Source organism: Phoxinus phoxinus (assembly GCF_949152265.1).
Source record: "Phoxinus phoxinus genome assembly, chromosome: 8".
NCBI lineage: Eukaryota > Metazoa > Chordata > Actinopteri > Cypriniformes > Leuciscidae > Phoxinus > Phoxinus phoxinus.
In genome coordinates, this window is record NC_136883.1 from 25,737,674 (window position 1) to 25,765,150 (window position 27,477).

The 27,477-nt window shown below is 37.7% G+C and overlaps 1 protein-coding gene across 1 annotated transcript in view; it reads left to right on the plus strand.

The window, feature by feature from the left end:
• Positions 1-12,261: 12,261 nt before the first annotated feature.
• Positions 12,262-27,477, plus strand: part of LOC307002716 (protein arginine N-methyltransferase 8-B) — a 32,524-nt gene continuing 17,308 nt past the window's right edge. Inside the window, exons 1-3 of the mRNA XM_079620596.1 lie at positions 12,262-13,179; positions 19,000-19,239; positions 21,109-21,264. Of these exons, the coding sequence (XP_079476722.1) occupies positions 13,111-13,179; positions 19,000-19,239; positions 21,109-21,264 (465 nt within the window). The 5' untranslated portion in view covers positions 12,262-13,110. The remainder of the gene's footprint in view (positions 13,180-18,999; positions 19,240-21,108; positions 21,265-27,477) is intronic.

A 27,477-nucleotide genomic window follows, 5' to 3' on the forward strand; every position in this document is an offset into this window, starting at 1 on the left:
TGAGTTTTGGGTGAATAGAATTTCAATGTAGGGACAAAAATATCTGAGACTTTATTTAAAATATATGAATAACTAAAGTGTTTAACGAATGGGTTTGGTACGACATGAGGGTGAGTAATTGATGACAGAATTTTCAGTTTTGGGTAATCTACCGTTTATAGAAGTGCTCTGGCCCACTAGGGAAGCTAAATTAACGTAATGTATTGGATGTAGTGAATTTATTGTATACCTATTATAATTATTTTTTTAAGTTTTGAATAAAACAGATTATTGGCGTACGTTTTCAACTGACACCGTATTCAACTGAAAACAGAAAACATTTTATGCGTTTTGGCCATTCATTTACACGACAACAGCATTTTGGGGGCCTGAAAACGCAAACCTTTGAAAACAGGTTTTGAAGCCGATGCCTCTACCATCTCCTTGTAAACAACAAAAGCATGAATTTGTGAAAACGGTGACGTCATGCTAATGCATATTACATGTTCACGCATGCGTATTATATGTTTGAGGGGTGTTACTTGACAAAGTTAAATCGCCAACTATGGCCTGGCATGCATAATACAGCCTTTTTTTTGTCATTTTCGTAGATCCATGAGAACAGGGATTTTTTTGTCTGTTTTTAGTACATCATTGTCATATAAACATACCCTCAGTCACTCATCGTCTGGCCTTGAATGTGAAAACTGACTCCGTCCCTATACCTCTTTCCTGTTTCAGCTGGTAACCCTTGTTTATCTCCTGTGTTGATTCACTTGTGTTTTCTTCATCTCTCCAACGATCTCCTTCGTCTTCGCGCCTGAAACCTGTATACTCACCGCATTCATCAAGAGGTGTGTGCTTCCTTCAGTTCTTCTACCATCATCACCATTCACTACCTGCAACGAAAAGAAACGCAAGTCATCCACCAGCATTACCTCAGTAACTGTTTATCTGCCATTTGCTGACCTGAACTGTCCCACTCGTCCATCTGTTCAATAAACGATTGTTCACTTTCATGAGATCGCGTTGTTATATCTGTCGTTGAGTCTAGTTTAGCCAGACAGAAAATAGTTTCTACACCAAACTTTTTTCAGTATAGGACAAATGCTTCTGCCACATAAACAAAAACCAGGGACTATATAATGTGATAAAACGAATGCAAGAACATTAGTGAAATATCGATTGCATAATTGGATCACAGTCAGTCCCATTGTTGTGACTAGACCTTGGCCTTTCCAATATATAGGAGTTTTCCATTTTATATTTAGCTCTCTCTCCTACTCTGCTCTTAAAGGATAAAATGAACACATTTATGCTAGCTTTACATCATAGCTAAGCTCAAGATTGTTCCTAGTGAAGGGTTTACAAATAACAAATTGTAAATCATAAAAGCTATGCAAATGGTTTCTATCTCATTCCTGTGGTGGACTTGAGCAACAACAAAAAAATCAATAAATGTGTATTTATACTGTTGTCACTTGAAGTTGAAGTGTGTCAACAAGTGAATTATTGAAACAGTTTTGTTTCAAATTGTCCTATTCTGTTGAAGACTAGAGCTATTTGTTGACTCTGCTAATGCTGTTGTGTTATACCCCCTGGGCCTGGGGTTATAATTTCAACACAGCTGTTTTCTTAATACAGAGATTCCCTCTCACACTAATTGTTTTAGCTTTAATGGATGAGGGGGAAAAGATAAAGAACGCTATGTTCACTTTTATATATCCCCATGTCTAAACACCACACATATTGTTTTTCAGACCTCTTAGTAGAGTCGCCTTCATTTTTCTCATGCAGCATGAACAGATGAACTCAGTGGATGCGAGTCCTTGTCTCAGAATACCGAGCTGCACACAGGACTAATCTGTCCTTGGCTCATTTTCCCCCTAATGAGATGAAGATCAAAGATGATAGCGCTTCCAAAACAAACAGCTGGCTCTATATCAACACAGAACCCAATCAATTTCCACACATCCCGGGCCTAAAATGAAAACACTCAGATAAGCGATTTATTATGAAGAGAATCATAATTAGGAAAGGGGCGTCGCAAATTCGGTGTGAACTTAGCTTGACGGCTTCGATTAAATCTTGGAAGATGACTGTGAGGTCTGCCTCTGGTGGAATCAAACCTTTTTTTTTTACAATTTTACGAAAACCCTTTGAAGAAAAGAGACCGTGTATGTAGATTAAAACCCTTTAAAGAAAACATTAATTTATGATTTTGGGGATGGTTTCCCAAAAGCAAGTAGTGAGGCCATCTACTCTTGAGTAATAGATGGGATTTTCTTCAGTAAAGGCAGCTGTATGCATCTGAGATAGACAACAGGTTGCATACTGTAGCAGGTGATCCGTGCGCTCTAAGGACCGGTGGAGGAATCTGCTGGCTCTGTAGGCACTAGGCAGACGCCAGAATGTGACACTTTTTGTGAAAAATTGTGTTGCTGGCATTAAATCTACTGGGGAAGTATTCAAGTCCTATAGTGACAAGTAGGTCACTATGACAACCGCATTGGCAAAACTATGCTGCACTGATTTAAAACAGGCATGTAAAATACATGCTAACTGTATATTTTTTCAGATTAACCCCAGAACATTCCTTTTTTAATCGTTTTTGAAGTGAATACAAAAAACATAGTTACAACAATTTGTGTGTAAATGTATGCGTTTGACCAAAGTTTTCCACTTCTGATGTCATGTAGCGAGAAATTACTATTATAGAATTTTAATATTTGCTTAGTTATTGTCACAAGATGAAGAAGACTGGATACAAATATAAACCTGATTTAATAAAACAAAAAGGCAGACAGGCATAACAGAGTGCATAACATAGCATACACATACAACAACCAAATGCTTAAAACAGAGGAACTAAATACACAGAGATAATGAAATGAAAACAAGCAGGTGTGATGATTAGATGAGTGTGTGCAGGTGTGAGCCAGGAGGGATTATGGGAAATGTAGTGTGCTGAGGTGACTGGTCTGGTGACTGAGGATTGTGACAGTTTTCTCTGTTGTTCAGTGTTAGGTCTCATGTGCTATTTCAACGCTATCTCACGACCAATTCGTACGAATTTGTACGAGTGATTAAAAGGTGGCTAATTCGTACGAATTTGTACGATTTGTCTAAACCCACGTGACGGTTGGGTTTAGGGGCGGGGTCAGGGGTAGGTCATTCGTATGAATTCATACGATTTTGGCAAATCGTAAAATATGTACGATTTAGCAAAAAACTTATTAGCCACCTCGTAAAATTCGTACGAATTGCCGTGAGATCGGGTTGGCTATTTTGTTTTCCCAATGATCTCATGCGTGTTACGTTTTGGATTTATTTATTAAAGAATGTTTTTGTTGATCTCCTTTGTCATCGTGCGCTTTTCTACAGCCACAACGTTACAATTTAATGCTGCTTTGTGATTTTTCCTCAAAGCGAAGCCCTGAATTTTCTTTTCTCCTGTGCTCAGGGCCGTCAAACAGATTTGACTCGGAGATCTACTGTGGCTGAAGTTACCTCAGGTTTCCTGCCAGACTCAAAAGGGCTAAAGGCAGACTGTATTATTGAAGAGAGTGCTGTTCTTTTCTCAGGTTAGCTCTGCAGTGGCCCATTTCTCATGGATCATTAAATATGAATCCCACCCCGTCAAAGTGTAAAGAGAGGAAAAGAGTCACACATTCTAAAATAGACAGACGGGGGGAAATAGAGAGAAAGAGAGACTAACCAAATGCCATATTCATCACATCTCTTGTTTAGTCTTATGAGATTTTAGTCCGATTTTAAATCCAATATACGCATCTGCATGTCTATTTGGATCAGCCCCAGTACTGCAGGGTAACACCAGCTGTAGAGCTCTCTTTCGGAACACCATTAACCAGGGCCAGATGCCTAGTGCTAAATATGTCAAATACATCACAATGTCATTGCCACAAGGTAACACACTCCAGTCTGGCCACACACACACAGCTTAACCCTTTCGCACGTACGATCACACCGGTGTGATCAGTCTTGGCTGGTCCCTGGAGCGTACGATCACACCGGTGTGATTAGAACGGTCAGCGCATCACGTGATCAACTGCTAAATTCAAATGTGCTTTCGCGCGTTGGCTGGCGCTGAGCCAGAGATGGACGTGCTCGCGCTTGTCATATATCACAACTATTCAGTGTTTTCAACCACATAATGCATTTAAAATCACATAAGTACTAGCAAACCAATGAATTTGAGTTTGTAAAATACACACAGATGTCTATGGAAGCGGCAATAATAATCCTTTCCATTATAATAAGACGACACGTTTTATTCATATCAGATACACAATGTGTAAGTAGCTTTACATGTCACCCTATTCTTCTCCCAGTTAACCTGCCACTTACTTTCATGTATTTCGTGAGAAGTGGATGAATTGACGTGTTGTAAATCCAACAGACCTGTGGCACAAACTAACATGGCGCCGCCCATCACGCATACAGCTCAACTAACGCGATCGTTATAAAAGTGTTTAAACAACCAAACACATCCACATGCACATATTTGACAATCGGAATATCTGTGTTTCATGCTACATCTAACATATTTTTGAATATTTTGAACCAAAAAGAGAAAATTACATAAAAGCAGATCATCATTAATTCAGTGCTGTGTTGTGTTTGCGCTGTGTCACGTGACAATCAATGACGCGTCACCATGGAAACGATAAAGTGACAGGTTCTAAATAACGGTCGCCTTGAAAAACTCACGCTGGGGGGTCAGTTAGAATATTTTAAACTTACGTGTGAAAGGGTTAAATACACACCCACAAACCGCTAAACATGACACAGCAGCAGTCTAATTAACCTGAGACTAGGCCTAACATGCCACCTGGACTCATTCCATTAAACTGCACACACACAACCTCACACACAGACACATGTGCATTGATGCAAACCCATACAACACTTTAAACAATGAGCTTGCATTCTGTCTATGGCTGTGTTCCTAAGTGAGCCAACTTGGTTCCTACATAGGCAACGGTTTCCTTCAGCCCCATTAACACTATCAGTGTTCCTGGATGTCTGAACATTGTTTTGCAATAAAAATATTTGGGCTATAAAGTATTGGCTGCTAAAAATTCGGCTTTGCCGTCACAGGTAATAAATTACATTAAAAAAACATTTGAAAACAGTATATTTTAAATTAAATATTACTTTTTTTACTGAATTTTTTTTTGCATATAAATTCAGCCTTGAGCATGTGACTTTTAAAAAACAATACATAACAGTACATAATAAATGTATAATATAATTAATATTATGTGACAAAAATATATTCATTTATTATAATTAATGATCAATTTTAATTACGTATTTTTTGTAATCTATACTTTTTGTCATTTAATGAATATAATGTTTATATTCAAAATTTAAACTAAATCATCTTATATTTTTTTCGGAGATTGTCGCAATACATTCAGGGTTCTCTGCAATAGACACACGCTTTGCTACTTTAGAATTTGGCCAAAGGAAGCTATCTTAGAAGGTAAATACCTTTTGGAAGGCCTTCGCATCGAGGATGTGCTTATGGTGCCTTAAAATGCTGGCAGCTCACGAGCTTTGGATGGAAAATAGACCAGACGGCCTTTACATCACACACACTCAGCTGGTCTATCTGTCTCCTCCTGCAGGGACTCAGATTAGTCAGCGTCAAAGAGGCTCCTTGCTCTGTGCCGCCAGATTAAATATATGCTACAAACGGAGAGCCAATGATAGTTCTCAAAGTCACAGTTGGGCATAGGTTATGGAGCAAATGGATGCCATCCACTCTGCCAAGACTTTCTAGGCGACAATCATCCTCTTGTACTGAGTGGATGTGCCTGAGTGTAATGGCTCCAACATTTCTACACAGCACCGTAATGCAAAGTATTGTGGAAAAGTCCCACTTCTGATCACACTGATGCATTTGTCATGACGTGCCATGTTGAAAACAAAGGCTCAAATGCTTTTAAGGTATTTATTTACTCTGTAAGGTACTGTACCCACTCCTGGTTGTCAAATAAATAGATAAACCATTTCAAACATTTCAACATTCACAGGATAAAAGCACAGAGGGTGTTAATGTGAAAAGTGCAACACTGCTAGTGTGCACAGGAGAGTCAATTACTGCAAACAAGAGCAGCTTGCCCCTATTGTGAAATGGTGTTCCTCAAAAGTACTAGACATTACACTTTATTAGCAACAAACCATTGCTAATGAGCTGAATTGTTGTTTGAGTTATGTGATGGTTACAGTACAGAAACATCATGAAAAATCACAGGCAATACAAAAAACTTCTAGAACAAACTCCTGCAACTCAGAACTTTATATTTTACTCACTAATTAAGTGTCGCAGCAACCTTGCTGACACTGTGAGAAATATGTAAATGTTCTTGTTTATTACGATGCATGGACTAGATTTGTCAAAATACACAATGTTCCATAAGCACTATGTTTTCAAAAAACGAATTCTGAGAGAATTTATTCAAATTGGAGGGAGTATTATCCTTTTTGTAATTTTTCATCTTTTTTTAGTTTTTAATGTTGCTGTTTGAGCACGAAAAAGGTCTTCAAAGTTACGAAGCACAAAATCCTCTCCAAATGGAGTTATTCTTTATCAGTAAGCACTGTTTCTAAACTCCCTGAAACACCTCGATTGTAGTCTCGAGATTTCTTCCGGGAATGTACATACACGTCACAATATTCCTTATTTAAATAATTCCCCAACATACACCTTAAAAAAAAAAAAAAAGGGGGACGAGGCCTGGTTGAGTTGCATAGGTTGAAACTCGTGGTTGTGGTAAATGCAGTGACATTTCCGAAACACAGTCACTCGAAGCGGTTGACCAATCACAAAATACTGGTCCAGTCGACCAATCAGAAGGAGGGGCTTCCAAACCATACAGAGCGTTACTGACAGAGTGGGAAGAGAGGTGCTGCAACAATGTAAAATATGTGAACGATAATGTGTTTTTTGAACAATCAACCATGAAATCCTATTCTAGTAGAACCCTAAAACAAAATCAAGACTTTGTAAGGTGTACCTTAGATGCTCTGTTCTCAAACCCAGTGAGCTGCATGCATTTTGAGGCATCATAAACATGCTCTCACTGCAAAGCCTGAATGTTATAGGTAATATTTGACTGTTGTCAATAGTCTTGTAAAAGGTCAGAACAAACGCATTAGTGATCCCAAAGATTCAACACTGCTGGCAAAACTACAGCTGGGGTAGAGCCTCGACATCATTCTTTAAATAGTAACACTTTGGGTTCTTGTCTCAAATGGTTTACATCAGAAAAGGTCCATGGTGACAAATTATAAAACTTTGATTCATAGCCACATGCAACAAGCTTAATGAGCTTTCACACATGCCACATCCACCCGCCAATCATCCAATTACAAGAGCTCTCCTGGCTTGGGCTCGGCGTGATGGCTCAATTGTGGGTTAGCAGGTGTCACAACTGGGTATGATTATCACTGGTAAATATTAATATGCCTATTTTGGTATATTCATAAATTGATGCTCATAGAGAATCAAATATGTTGTCACAAAATATGATATTCAGTACACTAATATCTCAGTTTATAACTATAAAATGTATTATGCCTATATCATATTTTTCAGTAAAATAATATAAAAACTTAATTTAGTTTAATATCTGTTTAAAAAATATAATTTTTTTTTTACATTTTATATTATATTATATTATCAAAAAATATTTGTACTTTTTATAATGAGAAATTTAATCAGCAGCAAATTGTGGTTTGCACCCATGTTTGCACCACACATGCCACAGAAGTGACTAAACACTAGGGGGCGATCGTGAGAAGTTGGTGTGAAATGAACCCAAATGAACCAGGATCATAAACCAGGATTTCCACAACACAAAACCCACAAATGTGACCCTGGATCACAAAACCAGTCACAATATAAGTCGCATGGGTATATTTGTGGCAATAGCCAACAATACATTGTATGGGTCAAAATTATAGATTTTTCTTTAATGCAAAAATCATTAGGATATTAGGAAAATATCATGTTCCATGAAGATATTTTGTAAATTTCCTACCGTAAATATATAAAACATTTATTTTTGTGAGTGAATGCAGCACAATTGCGAACATAAATGGACAACTTTAAAGATGATTTTCTCAATGTTTAGATTTTTTTTAAACCCAGATTCCAGATTTTCAAAAAGTTGTATATCGGCCAAATATTGTCCTAACAAACCATACATCAATGGGAAGCTCATTTATTCAGCTTTCAGATGATGTATAAATCTCAGAAAATTGAACTGAACTGAACTGGTTTTGTGGTTCAGGGTCACAAATGAGCAAAAACTGACTTATCAACCAATGCTCTTTGAGTTACCATGAAAACAACATAGAATATATACATACTTCTAGACTTTCCTTAACCCAGCATATCTGCAGTCAGTTTTATATTTTTTCTGTAAACTCTAAGATTGCGTAAAAACCTGGCAGATCGCTTGTCCACCCACTTGGTGCACAGTATGGCTTACTCTTCCTGAAACACCCACAAGCCCACGCTCTTGTTCTAGCACCACAACTCCCACAGCTCTCAGAAGAGTGCAGAATATCCCCTCATGCTCCGCGGAAAATTATTGGCTGCCATAATCCTTATCTTTTAATTCAAATAAAAGCAAAGCCAGATTATTTCAAGTGACTTACACTGACTTACATTTCACTTGTATAATTAAGTCTTGAAAACCCACACAAATTCCCTACACTTCATTTCTATATTTAGTTCTCCTTAATGGTATAAACGGAATAAAAAAAAGTTTAAGATATAGTGTGCAACAATATGTTGTATAATAAAACCAATGCAATATGATTAAATAGAGTGCAATGCTAATAACACAGACATCATGCAGTATTATTCTTTATATTTATCAGTTGAATGCAGACTATTATCATTCCTTCATTCATGTTGCATTTTTTTTCATTCTACCGATCCTATGCTAGGAAATAAGAGGGCCATATCTTGAATTGCTGCGCTTTGTACGATGAGAGTGATCTGATAAGGCCAGGAAAGGTAATTCATAGAACATCACAGAAAACAGCAGCTCTTCAGCGAAGTACAAAGAGAGAGCGGATGTTACATCTACCCTGCTGTCATTAGTTCTTTGAACCATGAAGTTCCATTAAACGTCATTGGCAGCAAGATTCAGAGATGAGCCCAGCAGTGTTTCATGTAATATGCTATGATTTTACTAAGGAGCAAGAGAGATATGATATAAATATGAGGACACTAAAGCATAGAGTTGATAAAGGGTCAACATTTATTATGAGGGGGGTGCATATCACATTTTATTTTAATAATAATCTTGGGGTAATGTATATATAAAACGTATGTTCTACTTATGCGATTGTAAACATTTTAAAGGGGTGGTAAAATACCCTTTTACCAAGATGTAAAATAAATATCGAAGAGTGTGTGTGTTAGTTGTAAGTTGTAGCTCAAAATACCTCACAGATATTTGTATATAGCATGTTAAAGTTGTCACTATTTGAGGGTTAGCAAAAACGCACTGTTTTGTGTCTGCCCCTTTAAATGCAAATTAGCTGCTGCTCCCGACACAGAGGGCGGGGTTTCAAGAGTTTATGTGTGTTAGCAGCTCCGATTACCTCAGGCAGACACACACTAAAATGACAGAAACCGTTCTGCTTTTTATGTTTAAACAGAGTCAGGCAATGATGGAGAGACTCAAGAAGAAGGGACAACACGTAGAATGCAACAGGACGTCTCTGAATGGTTAGTTGATTAATTTATGTTGCTGATGTGGAGTTAACTATCTTCAATTAGCATATTCTGTCATGATAATCTATACATCGCTTGTATAGGAACTGTTGTGAGATGCACACAGAGTGACTTTCTATTGCATGTGAAAAGACAGATGCTACAGTTTGAGCTGACTCACAAATGTGCTCAACAACTCTCTCCCTCTTCTCAACATGGACTGTGTTCAGGGGGCGGGGTTTATGTACATTTTAGGGTTGGTGATGTCACTTACCCGTGAGGAATGTCATGTAGTCCCTACCAGTTTGTTGTAGTCCTTAAAAAACTATTTCTTTAAAAGAAAATATCTCCCTTTGCTTTGAACTTTGATCTTTGCAGATGTTGTTTATGCTCAAACAGCAACATTACACACTAACTAAAGTTAGATAAGTGAAATCCTACTCAAACACCCCTTTAATGATATGTCTTGAAAGTGCTAATCTTTTCTTTATGTATAAAGGTTTTAATCATAGCCTACAGTACAGGTCAAAAGTTCGGAAACATTACTATTTTTAATGTTTTTGAATGAAGCCTCTTATGCCCATCAAACCTGCATTTATTTGATCAAAGCTAAAGAAAAAAACAGTAATATTGTGAAATATTATTACAATTTAAAGGTACAGTATGTAAGAATGTTGTATTAAAATATCCAAAAATCACTTGCACAGTGTGAAATTTCCTGCAGTTGTGTACTTAAAATATCCCAAAAGTCTCCAAAGATGTTTTATTTCAGAGAAATTCCCATTTTAAATAATGGCCCGTCACAGAAAAAAAAGTCGCCTGTCAATGACGCAATATCCACGCTATCCTCGGTTTCCGCTTGTACTGCCATAGCCATGACGTAACCATGGCGATAGACGTGGACAACTGCGTAATGCGTAACGTTTAGCGGCACGCTGTTCTCATTTCGTTCAAACATTATGGACCATGGCAAGCAGACTTTGGGACAAAAAATTAGAACTAAAATGAGGCTCAATATCGGCGTGCCGTTTTCGAGATGCCGAGAGCTCCACGTCCGTGACAAACTTGGACTTGACAGAGCTTCACGAGTCACGACTTGACAGAGCTTCACGAGTCACGACTTGACAGAGCTTCACGAGTCACGACTTGACAGAGCTTCACGAGTCACGACTTGACAGAGCGTCACGAGTCACAACTTGACAGAGCTTCACGAGTCACGACTTGACAGCGACACCGCTCTTGAACATTCTTTATTAGACAGGTGAGCAAATGTACATAAAACAAATCAATGTTATATAGCTCAACATGATGAAATGTTATGATCAGTATGTTATCCTAATGTTGATCTAGCTTACTAGTAAGCTGCTAGTTTCATATTGCAAACGAACTAACACAGAATAACATTAGAACTTTCAGCACACTCAAATGCTTTTTAGTATGATAGTGAAACGTTAGACAGCACTGCGTTACCACAAGTTTAATTCGTCAAATAAACTGACCTGTGGGAGTAGTAATTCAGCACTTGCGGGTAGTTCGGTAGAATTAAATATCCTTTTCCTTTATATCCGTGGGACTCGCGTGTGATATCTGTCTATTATTAGCAATCGCGACCTGCTTCATACCAGTGTAATGTTAGAATAATGAATGTTTTCACTCATCCATTAACATTATCCATCAGCTTGACAGCAAGTCCCATCATTCAGCTTGTCACTGCTTCATAAACCTACACCTTTGTTATTGTAAGAGGTTAGTGAAAAAATATTACATATTGTAGCTTTAAAATCTGTAATCTGAATTTTCTTCAGCCATTACTCCAGTCTTCAGTGTCACGTAATCCTTCAGAAATCATTCTAATATGCTGATTTGATTCTATATATATAATATACATATATATTTGGAACCTGAGATAATTTTTTCAGGATTTATTAATGAATAAAAAGTTTAAAAGAACAGCATTCATTCAGAATAGAAATAGTTTCTAACAATATAAGTCTTTACCATCACTTTTTAATAATGTAACACAACCTTGCTAAATAAAAGTATACATTTCTTTCAACAACAAAAAAAAATGACAGTTCCCAAACTTTTGAATGATATAGTATATATTGTTACAAAAGATTTCTATTTTAAATAAATGCTGTTTTTTTTACGTTTTATTCATCAAAGAATGTATCAAATGTTATAAAAAAATAATAAGCAGAACAACTGTTTCCAACATTGATAACACATCAGCATATTAGAATGATTTCTGAAGGATCATCTGACAAAGAATGGAGTAATGGCTGATGAAAATTCTGCATTGCATCACAAAATAAATAAAATATATTTTAAAGTAGGCTATATTTAAATAAAAAAAACTTTATTTTAAATTGTAATAATATTTCACAATATTCCTGTTTTTTCTGTATTTTAGATCAAATAAATGCAGGCTTCATGAGATTTCTTTCAAAAAACATAAATAGTCTTCTTTTCTTTTTTTCCCCTTTTTTTCTTTTTTTACTTTTGATCGGTATACGTGCATACACAAATAAATAAACCTTTCAGTGCAAGAGACAACGAACCAGAACGCTAATTTAAGTACATTATTAGTCTACTAACTGAACCGTGTGTAAGGGGGCTTATGACAGCAGCACTGGGACCTGCTCAGCTCCTGAATCACAGTTGATTCTGCCGGTCAGAGGATGGAGGCGAGGTGAAAACAGACCTCATTGGCACCCGCTGCTCCTTTTAAAGGACTCCGACTGATTCGTCGTTTAAGATCCTTCGGCATCTCATAAGAGGAACTTTAAACGTTGGCTATTTTCTGAAAATCTTCGAAGATCCGATTTGGATTGTGGAGCAACGTCTTTGAGTCACTTTTATACGTGAGAGAATCTCTTCAGTGATCGACGAACGATTTCAGAGCAGCAGAAAGCATTTTTATTGCCTCACTGAAACATCCTATTATAATAAAGAGAGCGATTTTCACACAAGGGATCTCCATAACATATTTAAAGGGTTACTTGGGGACTTTATTCCAGATCCAAAGGATGGAGACGTGAATGATTAACACTTTTACTGCCCAGCTGATCTCATATTCCTCAAGCCATGGGAGGATGTGGAGTCTCTTAATAAGTAGGCTACATTATATTTTTCCCACGGAGAGTTCGCCATGCGCTCCTTTGGGAACCACTGCTGTAGGTAACTTTTACACCATGGATTTAGGAGGGCTTTCAACAAGTTTTAGGGCGCGTTTATCTTCTGGAACGTGATTCGAATTTATTCTGTGATTTGTATGAGGTTGTTAAGCAAACGGCTGCGGGAAAGGCTTTGAAGAGGCTTTTATCATTCATTTATCGCACGATCCGGAGCAGATCCCGCTGGCTCTTATGGGAATTAAACACTCCTCCCGCTGTTTGCTCCTTAGGAGAAAAATGGCGGATACGGAGAGCACTGAGGTAAGCGATCAAATAACGAGACAATTGTTATTAATTTCAGGTATGAAGACCCAGTAGATCAAAACGTGCATTTGAAAGCAACCTTGGGTTCGAGGTTTTGAGTTTTTATACCAGTGTGCGAATTATAATGACGGTTTAACGTGTGTTAACGAACTTAGGTCTATTTCACGGCTATTTCACGTATTCTCTCGCGCCAAACAAATTGTCTTTTGCCATCACTTGCACAGTTCACAGGTCATCTCAAATCTATCTTTTAAGGAAAACAATAAAGTTTTTTATTTTTTATTTAAGGAAATGTAAACCAGTAATTGGCTAATGTGCTTATATTGACAGTATTTGTGCGTTTCTTTTTCCTAACGGGAGGCGTTTCAGCGGCGTACTGTTGCAATACCTCAGCATTCGCAAGCGTTTATTTTGCACCTGGTGATAACTTTGTTATTGATACATTATTTGAAAACGCTGCTGAAACGTATAACAGTTACGCCTTTAGTTTGTAAACACAGCCACGTGCGATATTAGGAGATAACGTTTATTGTTTGCAAAGAAAGTCGGTTGCAATAGGTCTGTACCGTACGAGAACGGTTGCGTAATCACATGCCGCTTTGGGGTGGACAAATTGTTAAAGATCTGGGCAGGTAAACTAAGACACAGACAGACACTTCCACAAGTCTGCTCCAGAGGGATTGTTCCAGTAATAGCTAGCGTACTGTCTGTGAGACACTTTATAAAGCATAAGCTAATGACTAAAGCTATAGTGATTGATTCGCAATTAGTGTCTTGAGAAAAGCTCCTTGTGCTCTGCTAGAGTATGGTTGCTGTCCTTGGTGCTGCACATGCCTCGAGGAGCGCAGTAGGATAATTGGAAATAACTTAAAGGTACAGTTCACCCCAAAAATAAAAATTCTGCCATCATTTACTCACCCTCAAGTTGTTCCAAACGTGTATGAGTTTCTTTCTTCTGCTGAACACAAAATAATATATTATGAAGAATGTTGACGGTAAACAGTTAATGGGCATTGACTTCCATAGTATTTTTTCCATACTCAATGGTGCCCTGTGCCCGTCAGCTGTTTGGTTACCGATATTTTTTCAAAATATCTTATTTTGTGTTCAGCAGAAGAAAGAAACTCATACAGGGTTGGAACAACTTGAGGGTTGGTGAACTAACCCTTTAATTATACACAGATTTAAGAATATATATATATATATATTTAAAATGTTTAATACAATGAAATATTAAATCATGTAAAAATTTAAAGTAGGCTAAAAAACATCTTTCACATTGCCCATATTAAAATATTTGTAGACTTAATTTTTTGTATAAAATTACAACAAACATGACATTTTGCCCTGAAATGTGACAACTTGCACTGAAAAGTACACAAAAAAGTAACTTTTGGTTAAAATTGCCTTTATTTGGTTGAACCTTGCCTGAATGTAGCCCAGTGTTGCAAACTTATTGATGCCCTTATTTTAGACGGATTGACTTTGGTGAAAACAACATAGATGGCATTTATTCAATTGTACTTGTTTTATTGACTCAAAACCTTATTGTTACTGAAATACTGAGATTTTGCAAGCTTGGAAACTATTGTAGCAAAGCTTTGGAATAACTTTCTGTTGTCATAAAGGTAGAGATCCTAAAATCGAAATTGGCCCTGGGCCCACTCCTGTGAGCACTTCTACTTGAGTGTCCCATTACAGCATTTAGCCAGGGTTTTAGTGGAGGTCAACGAATGTCAAAGAAGTCTGTTTGCAGTAGGGCAGAAAGCTAAAAATCTGAGTCATCAGGTTTTGGTTTCATTTTCCCTGTTCCCGTTTTGCCTGTGTTCCTGGTCGTTATTACATTAGTTTCCATGGTTTCTGATTTATCACGCACCTGTTTCTGTTCCAGTTGATTACCTCACTCTGTGTATTTAAGCCCTTAGTTCCTCTCAGTTTTTTTGTTCAGTCTTGTTTATGTTAATGTGTAGTTTCCTAGTTGGTTTTCACCTGAGTATTCTCCTTGTTACTTTGACACTACTCAGAATCAGATACATGCGTGTTCATCTACACGTTACAAAACTGAGGTTGCAATCCAGTGCTGCCATTGAGCAAAACGCTTTGATGAATTCCAGTTTCATTAGTGGCCTTGAACTTAATGCAATGCTCAATGAGGGATTAGCCAGCTGGAATGTATTGACATAGTCATGGAAGCATGAAATCTAATCCATGTTCTTTAAAGGATGAAGAAAGGGGGGCGAAGCTGTTGTTAAAAGTTCCTCGCAAAGTTCAGCGCAGCAGTAGGCCACCGTATAATGTCAAGGGATCTTTAAAACCATCTGATAGATGCTGCCTGACCTCTGAAACTTCTCCCAAAATAGCAGACACTGAAGACTGCTCTGCACTAGGGCTGTTAGTCAAATAGGGTTCCACAGAGAGTAGATAGAAGTGGTGTGTTCAGTGTAAGGTAACTAGACTTTTAAAAGAAAAGTTTACTAAACGAATTATAATTCTGTCATCATTGTCTCTCCTTCATGTCATTCCAAACCGGAATGACTTTTTTTATACAGAACACAAAAGAAGATATTTTGAAGAATGTTTTTGTTCTCAATGAAAGTCAAATGGGTTCAAAACAACATTGGACCTCATTCACTTTTACTGAACAGTCAAGAAAAGAAAAGAAAAACAGAAAAAAGACAGCATTTTCATTTTTGGGTGAACTACACCCAATGGTTCTATGGTTCCATGAAGAACTTTTAACATCCATTTAATCTTTTCATTGCACAAAATGTTCTTTATAGTGAAATAGGTTCTTCAGATTATTGAAATATTCTTAGAAAAAAATATATTTCAAGAACTTCCCTGAAAGGTTCAAAATGGTTGCTCTATGGCATTGCTGTAAAACACTTTTTTGGAACAATATATATTTATTTAAATGTATCCTTTTAAGTTATTGACAATATCTGCATCTGAATGTTCTTGAATGGCTATGAACTTGAATGCAGTCATTTGAGAGGGTTTACAGCCTTTTCAATAGAGATGTTGTTGTGCTCTTCAATGTCAGCAGTGTGTTTCAAAAGTATAAAGCTTACAGTTATGGCTCCTCCTTGAGAATACCACTTAGCTCTGAAATGCACACTAGCAGTTTCAGCCTTTTTACATTATGCCCAGCCAAAGCAGAGAGGGCTGCCCATAAATCTGCAAAATTCATAAGAGCTGTTCTGAATACATTAATGATTTAGAAATGCAGTGCAAAACAACTCTTAAACTCTTAGGTTGTTCCCTGTCATAAACTAACACCAAAGAAAGCTATGGCAGTTCTATTTGTGAAAGGATCCCAAGAGCACCTATTTTCCCCTTACACACATCAATCCAGTTATGTCACGAAAAAAACTATCAGAGTTCTCAAGAGCATGGTTGAAAGGTGGAATGTTGCCGAAATGTGCCATTTGTTGAGGTTAAAAATAGAATGTGAAATGAGATTTGTTAGCTGACTGGAGGGGCAAGGACATGTGTTCCCCTCTCCCGTCTTCTAATAGATCCGAACACCTTTATGCCTCTTGATACAGCTGCTCTTCCCCTCTGCTGACACTCATTATTTGAAATCCCCTGAGCTAAAAGGCTGTACACACACATACCGATTTGCACACTTATGCAAATACAAAGACATATCTTCACTATCACAAAATTGCAAAACATGAGAAATATAAGAGAAAATATTATGGGCCCTATCATACACCCGGCGTAAAAATGCAGCGCCAAGTGCGAGGCAAGTGTTTTTTGGCTAGTTTCAGCCCGACGCAGTTATCATTTTCATGTCCTGCACTATGTTGTTTAAATGGCAAATGCATTTGCGCCCATGGGCGTGCTGGTGTGAAAACGAGGTGTGTTCAGGCGCATTGTTGGCGTGTTGCTATTTATAGGCAACTGAAATGGACTGTGCCATTGACCTACAAAAACCTGGTCTAAAGTAATGGTGCAGTATTTTGTTATTTAAAGAGCACGTTAGTAATGTGCGCCTATAAGCGCGAGTGCAACTGGCATTTAAAGGGAATGGGAGATGAGACTCTGATTGGTTAATTGCACATAAAGCCCAAAACACACCAATTACTCATTAAGAAAATATGGACAACCCTTATAGACCATGCGCCGCACGCGCCAACCATTTTTCCCGTCGTTAAACTAGCAAACGTGGATTCGTACACGCCCTAAGTGCACTTGTGCCCTGCGCTTTAGACCATAGGCTCAGATCGTTAAAATAGGGCCCTATATGTAGGATATTAGCTCTAAACATTATTATTTTTGTGCTTCTTTAAAGTACAAGAAGGTTATAGATCAGAGGTTTTCAAAGTTTACAGAGACAGGCGCCACTGGTCTCAGAATCTGGACTCCAAATTAAATAAAAGAGTTGGATTTTCTTAGTAACACTTTTTAATTGAATTAATATTTTATACATTCAAAATTTGTATGTATAATATATTATTTAATTCTATTATATATATATATATATATATATATATATATATATATATATTAATATTTTTCATAACTTTCTTTTCAATAACATTAGAAACGATATATAATATAATGTATACATTTATAAATACTATATATATTAGTATATATTTACATTTGTTTTATGTGTGTCAAAGCTTCCAGTGGCTCAAATGGCCCGTTTTTACCCGTTTGTTGTCTGTAATGTGGGATGATGGTTCATTAGCATTTTCTCTGCCAGGTTGAGGAAGGGCCAAGCTTCTCTGCAGGACGTAGAAGATATAATCAGAGCCAGCGAGGCTCACCATATGTAATACTTGTCTTAAGTCCTCATTTCCACGGCAATCTAACTGTCCTGCCCTCCGTTTGCTCTTAAGGCACAACCCACCTTCTGCCAGGTCTCGGAAATGTGACAGACAAGTGCTAGACATTCTTGGACAGGACTATTTTTAAACAGCACTGAATTGTCTCTGTTCATTTTGCTTTTTTAATCTCATCAATTAGGTCATATTAGGTCATACAATCCAGGCCATATTTCACCCCAAAACAAAACTATCCCAGTTTTGGTCTGTGTGTGTTGGAACTCTTAAGGGCTGTTTACACTACACCGTTTTCAACTAAAAACTTAAAACTTTTTATGCGTTTTGGCCATTTGTTTACACGACAACAGCGTTTTGGGAGCCTGAAGACGCAAACTTTTGAAAACGGGTTCCAAAGTGCAGGTTTTTGAAAACGGTGTCCGTGTAAACAACAAAAACGCAAATCTCTAAAGACGATGATGTCATGCACATGCAAATTACGTGTTCAGTCTATAGTGTTTCATCGCCATAATGGCCTGGCAGCAGAATACATCGTTTTTAGTCGTTTATGCGGATCAGTGTGAATGGGGATAGTTTTGACAGTGGGGTCGCCTGTACACGGAAAACTCAAATGAAATACTTCTCTGTTTCAAGCATATCGTTGTCGTCTAAACGTACCCTAAGTCTGATGTTCTTTCTGTTCCGGTTTGCCTATTTCCCTTGTCCTGTTTAGTTTCTGTTCTGACATTAGACCTTTTCACAGTTCCCTCAAGCTCACACAGATGTCCCAGCAGATGTTTGATAGCCAGGAGGTGTCCTAATAATTTTGTCTAAATTTTGAACAGTATATTTATTGTTTTATCATTTAATTATTTTTTACATTTTTTGAATTTTTTTGTTTGTCCATATTTCCTAGTTCGATTTTGTTCAACATTCAAACATTTTTAAGGATGGTTTAAGTGTCAAAATACTTTTTGGTGCCACTGTATACCATAATTTTTTCACATTACCATGATGAGAATTTCTCTCGTTCTCCCCGCTTTAGCAACAGCCCCTGAGTGCCGCCCCATCCCAGTCGGTCCAGCCTTCTCCTCTGCCCAAACCAGTGTCATCGGTCCATCATGCCCAGCGGCCCACACACCCGTCCCTCGCGCCTCACACCCCTCACTCAGCCAGCTTACCCAGCTGCCCCGGCAGAGGAAAGATGGCCAAGTTCCTCAACCCCGATGAGATGACCTCCAGGGATTACTATTTTGACTCGTATGCCCACTTCGGTATTCATGAGGTATGAGCACATCAGAGCAGAGGATGCTTGCATTTACAGTAACATAGATGCTGAGACATATGATGTACTGTAGGATATAAGCACGCATGGTAACCAACATCAGTCATGTTGATTCATGCTGGGAGTTATATATAATGCAGAGTATGCAGAGAAATGGAGCAGGAGAGAGGGACGGGGTGGGGGTGTCATTGAATTATAGCATGAGAGAGTGCAGAGAACGGGAGGTACAGACGAGACCTGCAAGATTAATTTTGTTCAAACTTATTTTTAGTATATAGGTCAGATCTTTTTTTTCCCTTCTCTCATCTAAATGTGACAGAGGCGTTCACCAAAAAAAAAGCTGCATAGATCCGAGGAGACATGCTGTAATGGTGACAGCAAGTTTTTTACGTTCTCACAGGTTGTCAGAGATCCACGTCTTATTTTATGTTTTTAAATAAGTTTTATGTTTTTTATGTTTTTCTTGGTTATGTATTACAGTTTTTTCCAACTGCTTACACACGTTTTCAAAACTAAATCACCTTTTTTCAAAACTCTACTCACAATTCCCAAAACTGCACACACAAAATGAAGTTTTATGTAACAAAGTTCGGGAGGAGCATGTTCAGGTAATCATCCAATCAGCACAAGAAGGAGCCAGTATAAATAAAGCCTTTCCTTACCTCCTGTCTCATGACTAATTTCTCAGCATCCCACCTCCACCCCTTCACCCCACATTCGGCTGGGTCCGTTCATAGATACCTATGATCTCTAAAGTTATGGGGGGAGTACTCTGGGGTCGGGCCGAATTCTGAGCTCGGAGCCCTCCCCCCGGACAGCAAGCCAAATACGCATTATAATATTACATCAGATTTCATTAACATGTAAACTCGTGAAATGAGAAATAGCTTATGGTTTTGGAGATTTGGTGTGTAGTTTTGCACTTTGAGTGAGAGGTTTCAAAAATCGTGTAACATGAAAATATTTTGTGTGTAAGCAATTGGAAAAAACTGTAATATACCATAGTTTTATGGTACTCCAAAGTACTTCAAAAAATCGTGTTAAAAAAACCCAAGACAATACCATGAAGCTTTGTTATGGTAGGCATTTTCAAACGCACCTAGAATTCCCAAAATCGTCACCTACTATTGGCAGATTACTGTATTTAACTTGTATTGATTACTATTACTAACAACATAAAAGTTATTCTCACGTTTACAAAAAATTTGTAAAGATTTCACTGCAAAAATACATTTAGAAGTATAAGGTCTTTTACCTGTGTGTGTGTGTGTGTGTGTGTGTGTGTGTGTGTGTGTGTGTGTGTGTGTGTGTGTGTGTGTGTGTGTGTGTGTGTGTGTGTGTGTGTGTGTGTGTGTGTGTGTGTGTGTGTGTGTGTGTGTGTGTGTGTGTGTGTGTGTGTGAGAGTAAAAAGGATGAAGCAGATTGTGCACAACAGGTTTTTTTTTTAGCGATGTTTTGATTCTAAGAGGCCTTAGAAATCTTGTAATCAAATTTGATACAGTAGGCTTTATGGGTTAAACAATCATTAAAACTATTGAAAATTGTTGTTTTCCCTGTGTTTCAAATCCGGGTGAGATACTGTATCTACTTAGACAGCATTCATGGGCCAATATACCCTTTCTAAAAAAGGCCGTTACAAGGTGTAATGATGCATCAAATCAAAAGATATTTCCATGTCCAGTGATTACCATAGAACTATAACATTGTATTTAAATGGCACACAAAATGTACCGTGCCTAAACAACCATGATACTATGGCACTTTTATGTTGAAGAAACATTTTCAAACGTCTAGGTAGTCGGCTCACCAGAATTTGAAACTCAATCATGTTACAAAGTAGTAAAAAGTTTTTTATGCATGGATGTACAGGAAATGCTAAAGGATGAAGTGAGGACGATGACATACAGGAACTCCATGTACCATAACAAACACATCTTCAAGGACAAGATCGTGCTGGACGTGGGGAGTGGTACTGGCATCCTCTCCATGTTTGCTGCCAAGGCCGGAGCCAAGCACGTGTATGGGGTAAGAGGGCGGCCCTCCTTATGTCTAAAACCACATGAGCCTGTAGCCTCCTACCCTGCTGGAATGATCCACAGAGCCCAAAATAGCATCATGTGTTGCAATCGCACCAAGAGCTTTTGAAGGTGTAAGCGAATAATCCTCTTTTTTTAGAGAGATATGATCATATATGTGACCCTGGATCACAAAACCAGTCATAAGTCGCACGGGTACATTTGTGTCAATAGCCAACAGTACATTGTATGGGTCAAAATTATAGATTTTTCTTTTATGCCAAAAATCACTAGGATATTAAGTAAATATCATGTTCCATGAAGATATTTTGTAAATTTCCTACAGTAAATATGTAAAACATTTATTTTTGTGAGTGAATGCAACACAATCGCGAACAAATGGATAACTTTAAAGGTGATTTTCTCAATGTTTAGATTTTTTTGCACCCTCAGATCATTCCAGATATTCAAATAGTTGTATCTCGGCCAAATATAACCTATTTCCTAATAAGGATCATACAGTAAATATAATGTTTAGAGGCTATGACAAACAAATGAATTGTTTGTTAAAAACGATTGTATTTTAGCACAAATATATGTATATACACCTTATCACTACTTAATCATTCAATATTTATTATATATCAGCCAATATTTTATTTATATATAGCAATATATATATACCATACTTCATGTACTTGCTTCAATCAATAGTTCAAAATCAGTATCAATAGTTCAATTACAGATTTAATTAGGCTTTAAAAATAATTTTGTAACACTGTTAAATGTCATTTTAAAAATGAATATTAATTGTTTTTCATAATGAACATTCTGTTGTGATGCCAAATTCAGCATTGCAGCATACCAATACACACAGCAAGACTTGTGACAGAATAGTCTGATGAGCATGAAAGTGAAGTTGAACATCGCTCATGGCCTGCGCAGTCACCAGATCTAAATATTTTAGAGCCACTTTGGGGAATTTTGGAGGAGCAAATCAGAAACCGTTTTCCTCCACCGGCATCAGATAGTGACCTGGCCAATGTTCTGGAAGAGGAATGGCTCAACATCCCTCTGTACAGGGCTGGTATCTGTGATTCGCAAGATTTTAATCAGCATTGAACTACCATGTGATAGCATCACTATACCATGATACCACCATAGTACTTTTTTTTTATAAGAGACCCCTTCTGTTTTTCATTTCATTCCATTTCGCTTCCTCACCTCCTGACCTGTCCATTCAGACCTCTCCCCCTTAATGCATTCCTCCCCAGTGGTTAGTGAAGGTTTTTAGCGGGCCGCCTTTATTGGCCGTGCTGATGTATCGGGCTCTAACACACTACATTGTGAGGATGTGGTAATTGGCTCTTCGGATAAATCTGAGAAAAAGGCACACCAAAGAAATCAGTAAAGGTCAGAAGGGCCACATTAACCATGTGGTGCTTGTTTTTCACGTTCTCATTTGAGAACTAAAGCCAGAGCTTGTTAAGCCAAGTTAGAGGAGTAACGGAGAGAGAAAAAATTCTTGTCATTCTCTTGGGACAGAATGTTCAAGAGTTTTTCTCCGTTTTCAGAAGAGAACGAAACTACCTCGGGAAGCCTAGCCATGTGTTGGTGTCTGTCTGCTGTAATTGAGCTGATGTGATTTGCACCTCGCTGCTCTTATCCAGTTGCACTGTGATAATGAACAATTCTCTGAATGGCTTCATCATATTCATGAAATGCCAAGAGCGCAAACTCTCCTCAGTGTCTATGTTGCAGTGCTCATCGCAAACTAAAAACACTTGCTCAATGCAGAATATAAACTAGATTTTTACATTTAGATTTCCTATGCAAGATTCCTTGGTTGCCACACTACTAGGGTATTCTGCATGGTATTTTGATATTGATATCCACCTTATTTTTAATGTAAGAGCAGCTATGGCCATTATTAGACATTTTTGCTTTCTGGATTTTGTAGATCATCATAATCATAAACACACTTTCATTGCACAAATGGATTTACAGTTTACTGCACTTTGTTATTCTTCTTGATTCTTTAATGAATAAAAAGTCTTACAAATTCAAATGCTTTGATTTTTCAGGTGCGTTGAAAAATAAGATGAATATATTGTTCTTGTCCCTGCTTCATTATAAGTTTACAGGATTTTTTTGCCCATTTTATTGTCTGCCAGGCAAAAAACATACATAACCACAGCTTAAATGAAGCAGAATGAGTTACACACCAAGGTATAATACTTTAGAGCAAACTGTGTATGGACAAGTAGTGCCTCATCAAACCCTAAAAAAATAATAACTTATATATACGGTAAATCTTAAACTTCACACACACATGTTAAACACACACACACACACACATGCTATGCAGCCTTTAGATTAAATATTTCACACCCTCATTTTCTCGGTTGTCACCTATACGGTTGCGAAAGATGGACAATCCGGAAGTAAGATCGAAGGAAGATTGACTCATTCGAAATATGGTGCTGGAGAAGAATCCTGCGTGAGTCATGGACACCGAGATGGACTAACAAGTCAATCATAGAGGAAATCAAACTAGAAATTCCACATGAACTTTCACATGATGTATAGTTGCATGATATTGAAGAAAAATGCGATATGCGATAACTTGATAAATAATGCGATATTCGATACAATAATGCTAAAAGTTTCTAAAATCAATTAAAATATATTTAAAAAAATGAAAAATATATGACCAATATATCCGTTTCACATTATTTCAGGGAAAATAAAGCATCACTTCAACTTCTGAAAATTTCCACTTTCAAAACGTTTTACTGTTGCATAAAACAAATCAGATTTTTGACAATGTAAATAAACAAACAAACAAAAAAGAAAATATTGAAATACCACCAACACTTTGCTCAACTTGGTATAGTTACCTGTATATCAACATGAAAACATCAAGTACATTCAGGTAAACAAAAACACTTGAATAATTATAATATAATGCGACGGCAGCCATATTGCACCAGAATGCCCACCAAACACCAGTTTATTGGTGGAGAGGAGACAGAGTGTTGAAGCCAATATATGGGGATGATTAGTAGGCCATGATGATGGCCAAATTTGGTTACACCCCTACTCTTCGATCTCACTTGAAACAGAGTGGAGTTACTTCTTTTCCTCTCTTATTGTCTTCCTCAGATGGCTTGCTTGCTTAGTCACATTTCAGCATTCATACTAAAATTGTTACAGATTTTTTGGACAAGAAAACCAGCATGTCCGCTTTGCTTTGTTTCAGAGATGTGTCTTGACATGTAACTACATCGTCTGATGTGCTGAAAAGTCTTTTAGAGGATGTGCTGTTGGCAGACGCACAAAGATACTTTTGCACCAGCTTGCTTAAGTGGGGGAAATTGATCTTATGAATTTCCCACCACGGCTCCTTGTCAGTGTGGAGTTTGGGCATCAGAATGTAGCTGTTAAATTCTACTTCAATGATTGGTCAGAGGATTCAGACGGAGATGTAGATGTGACTTCATCCTATTTGCACTTGTGGCTATGGCATTTTGGCTGATTCCCTGAGACGATGAGACGTCAAGAGCAGGCTGTGCCTCCCAGAAAAGAAAGTTTTAACTATTAATAATAAAGCATGGAGTCAATCAAGAGCTCAAATCATTCTTGCCATTTAAAATATTCTTAAAGGGGTGGTATAATGCCCTTTTCACAATATGTAAAATAAGTATTTGATGTCCCCAGAGTGTGTATGTGAAGTTTTAGCTCAAAATACCCCACAGATATTTTTATATAGCATGTTAAAGTTGTCACTTTTTATGTCTGTTCCTTTAAATGCAAATGAGCTGCTGCTCCTGCACAGTTCCGATTGATCAAAAATCGTACGAGTGAGGTCGTATGAAATTGTACAAATTAGCCACCTCGTAAAATACGTTCAAATTGCCGTGAGATTAGGTTGGTGATCCTCATATTTTGCCTTTGCCTGAAGAACTGGCTGTAGATAAGAAATGTTCATGTAGTCCTCCGCAGACAGAGCATCAGTAAATTCTTGAAGTGGCTTCAATGCCTTGTTTACTGACTCAAGGGCCTCAACCAGATGTCGTGTACTCAGATTTTCAGAGAGAATTTGTGACTAAACCCTCGGCTGTTCCAGTATCTTTTCCATCATCTGCTGCTTAGTGCCCCATCATCATGTTGGGCACTCTGTGATCAGACTATATTCTGGCAGGTTAAGTTCGCTCTGTGTTTTCTTCAGTGCTTCTTTATTTGTCCAGCTATGGGAAAAATGTTTCACTAGCTTTAATTATATTGGTTGCGTTATCCGTGATAAAACTCACTAGATACGCCTCACTCAAATTACAACCAGACAAAGCCTCTCGCAGGCCCAGAGCTGTTTTCCCCTGAAAATATTATTTCTGTCAGCACAGACTTCTCGTTTTAAAGTCTTGGTCAATACAATGAACCGTTAAACTAATGTACAGCTGTTGTCCTACTGGACCAGAGGTCTGTCGTATATGCAAAATGTTCGACATCTCTCAGTTCCAACTTGACACGGTATGTCGTGAGTATGCTCTCACATTTGGAGGATAGCAGTTTGGGGAAAACAAGAGCGAGAGGGAATGTTATACCATTTGTCTTTGGTATTCAGCAAGTGCACATAACCTGGTTTCCCGCCTATGGCGATTGGAATCATATCCTTTGCCAGATAGCATGTTATGGCCTATGTTATTTCTTGCCAGGAGCTTGCAGGATAGGGTGTTAATCTTGTTAGGTTGGATTGTTCGGGAACGAGGGTTGATTCATCTGTGCTTGAAGATTTTTCTGCCAAGCAGCTGATACAAATTGTTATGCTTCATCTTGAGGTGACTGCAAAGATTTGTAGAGTTTCCCTTTCGCGTTGCCACTCGAGATTTACATGTTTTACAAATAACTTCAGTCTGCATGTGTTCATCTCTTTTAAAACCAAAATACTGCCATATCTTTGAGGTGCTTTTCATTTAGTCTCTAAATCGTCGGCAGCAGCAGCTGCGAGTGCCTCGGGCTGACTCATCTTCTCAGATTAGTTTGCAACGAGAGCATAGCAGTTTGTTGATTGTCTTGCGTCAGAGGACGCGCATGCTATCATGCACACACACTCAGACATATCGCAATTCACGAGTTCACACTTACATATAATCCACTTACAAGGCACCTAAAGAGCATAGACATAGTTCACACATAGTTCATAGTTCACACTTACAAATAATCAGATAGAGTAAAAGAGTATGCGTATTTGGCGGGCTCCGAGCTCAGTATTTTGGCCCAAAACCAGAGTAATCGCCCCAAAAAGGTGCAAACCAAAGTGGGACAGCAGCCATTAAACGATACTGACAACCCCCAAATATAGGCCTCCTCTCGTGCTGATTGGCTAGATCATTTGAATGTGTTCCTCCCGAGCTTTGTTAATAAAACATCATCTAATATCTGCGTGCCAGTCGCTATGCTATCTGGATTAACCCAAAACTTGAACTTTAAATGACTTTTTGAAGTATTAAATCATTAATCAATCGCAAACCATTGCGATATGCACATTTGTTTTTTTTCCCCGATCATTTTTATATATCGTGCAGCCCTATTATTTAGCATACATTTTATGTAACATGCACCTATAACTTGGTGTCATTTATCACTGAAATTATTTAGATTTCCCTCAGTTTGCAAAACAGTCCTTTTCTTGTGTCCTCACACGTCATGCCATGGGTTTATTAGCTAATGAAACTGTATAACATTTACCCGGAAGCAAAGACCTATATGCTTCCATTATAAGAGCTTTGAAAAAAATGTTTCTTTGCCAACACGCATTAAACCAGGAAGTCTATTAATGCCTAACAAGATACTTCTATATATATATATATGAAAATTACCTATGAAAATGACCTATTAATTGTCATTAAAGTGAAATTACTAAACCTAAATATATGAGCTTGATAAAAATGCTTATTTTAGAAGAAATTTCAGATGGCACTTAGAGTCTTCATATATATATATATATATATATATATATATATATATAATGTAATATTTGAACTTGTCATGTTTGCAAAGTTTTGCCCTTCATCTCTGTTTACTGCCGCTCAGGGCCAGGCACTGTCCTCTCATCTTGATCATGCACTTCAAAAACTTTTCTTCTGAAAGTGTAAATGTGCTGACCGTGTTATGGGCTTCTCTGATTACTTTTAAACTCAATGCTGACCCACTGCAGTACGTG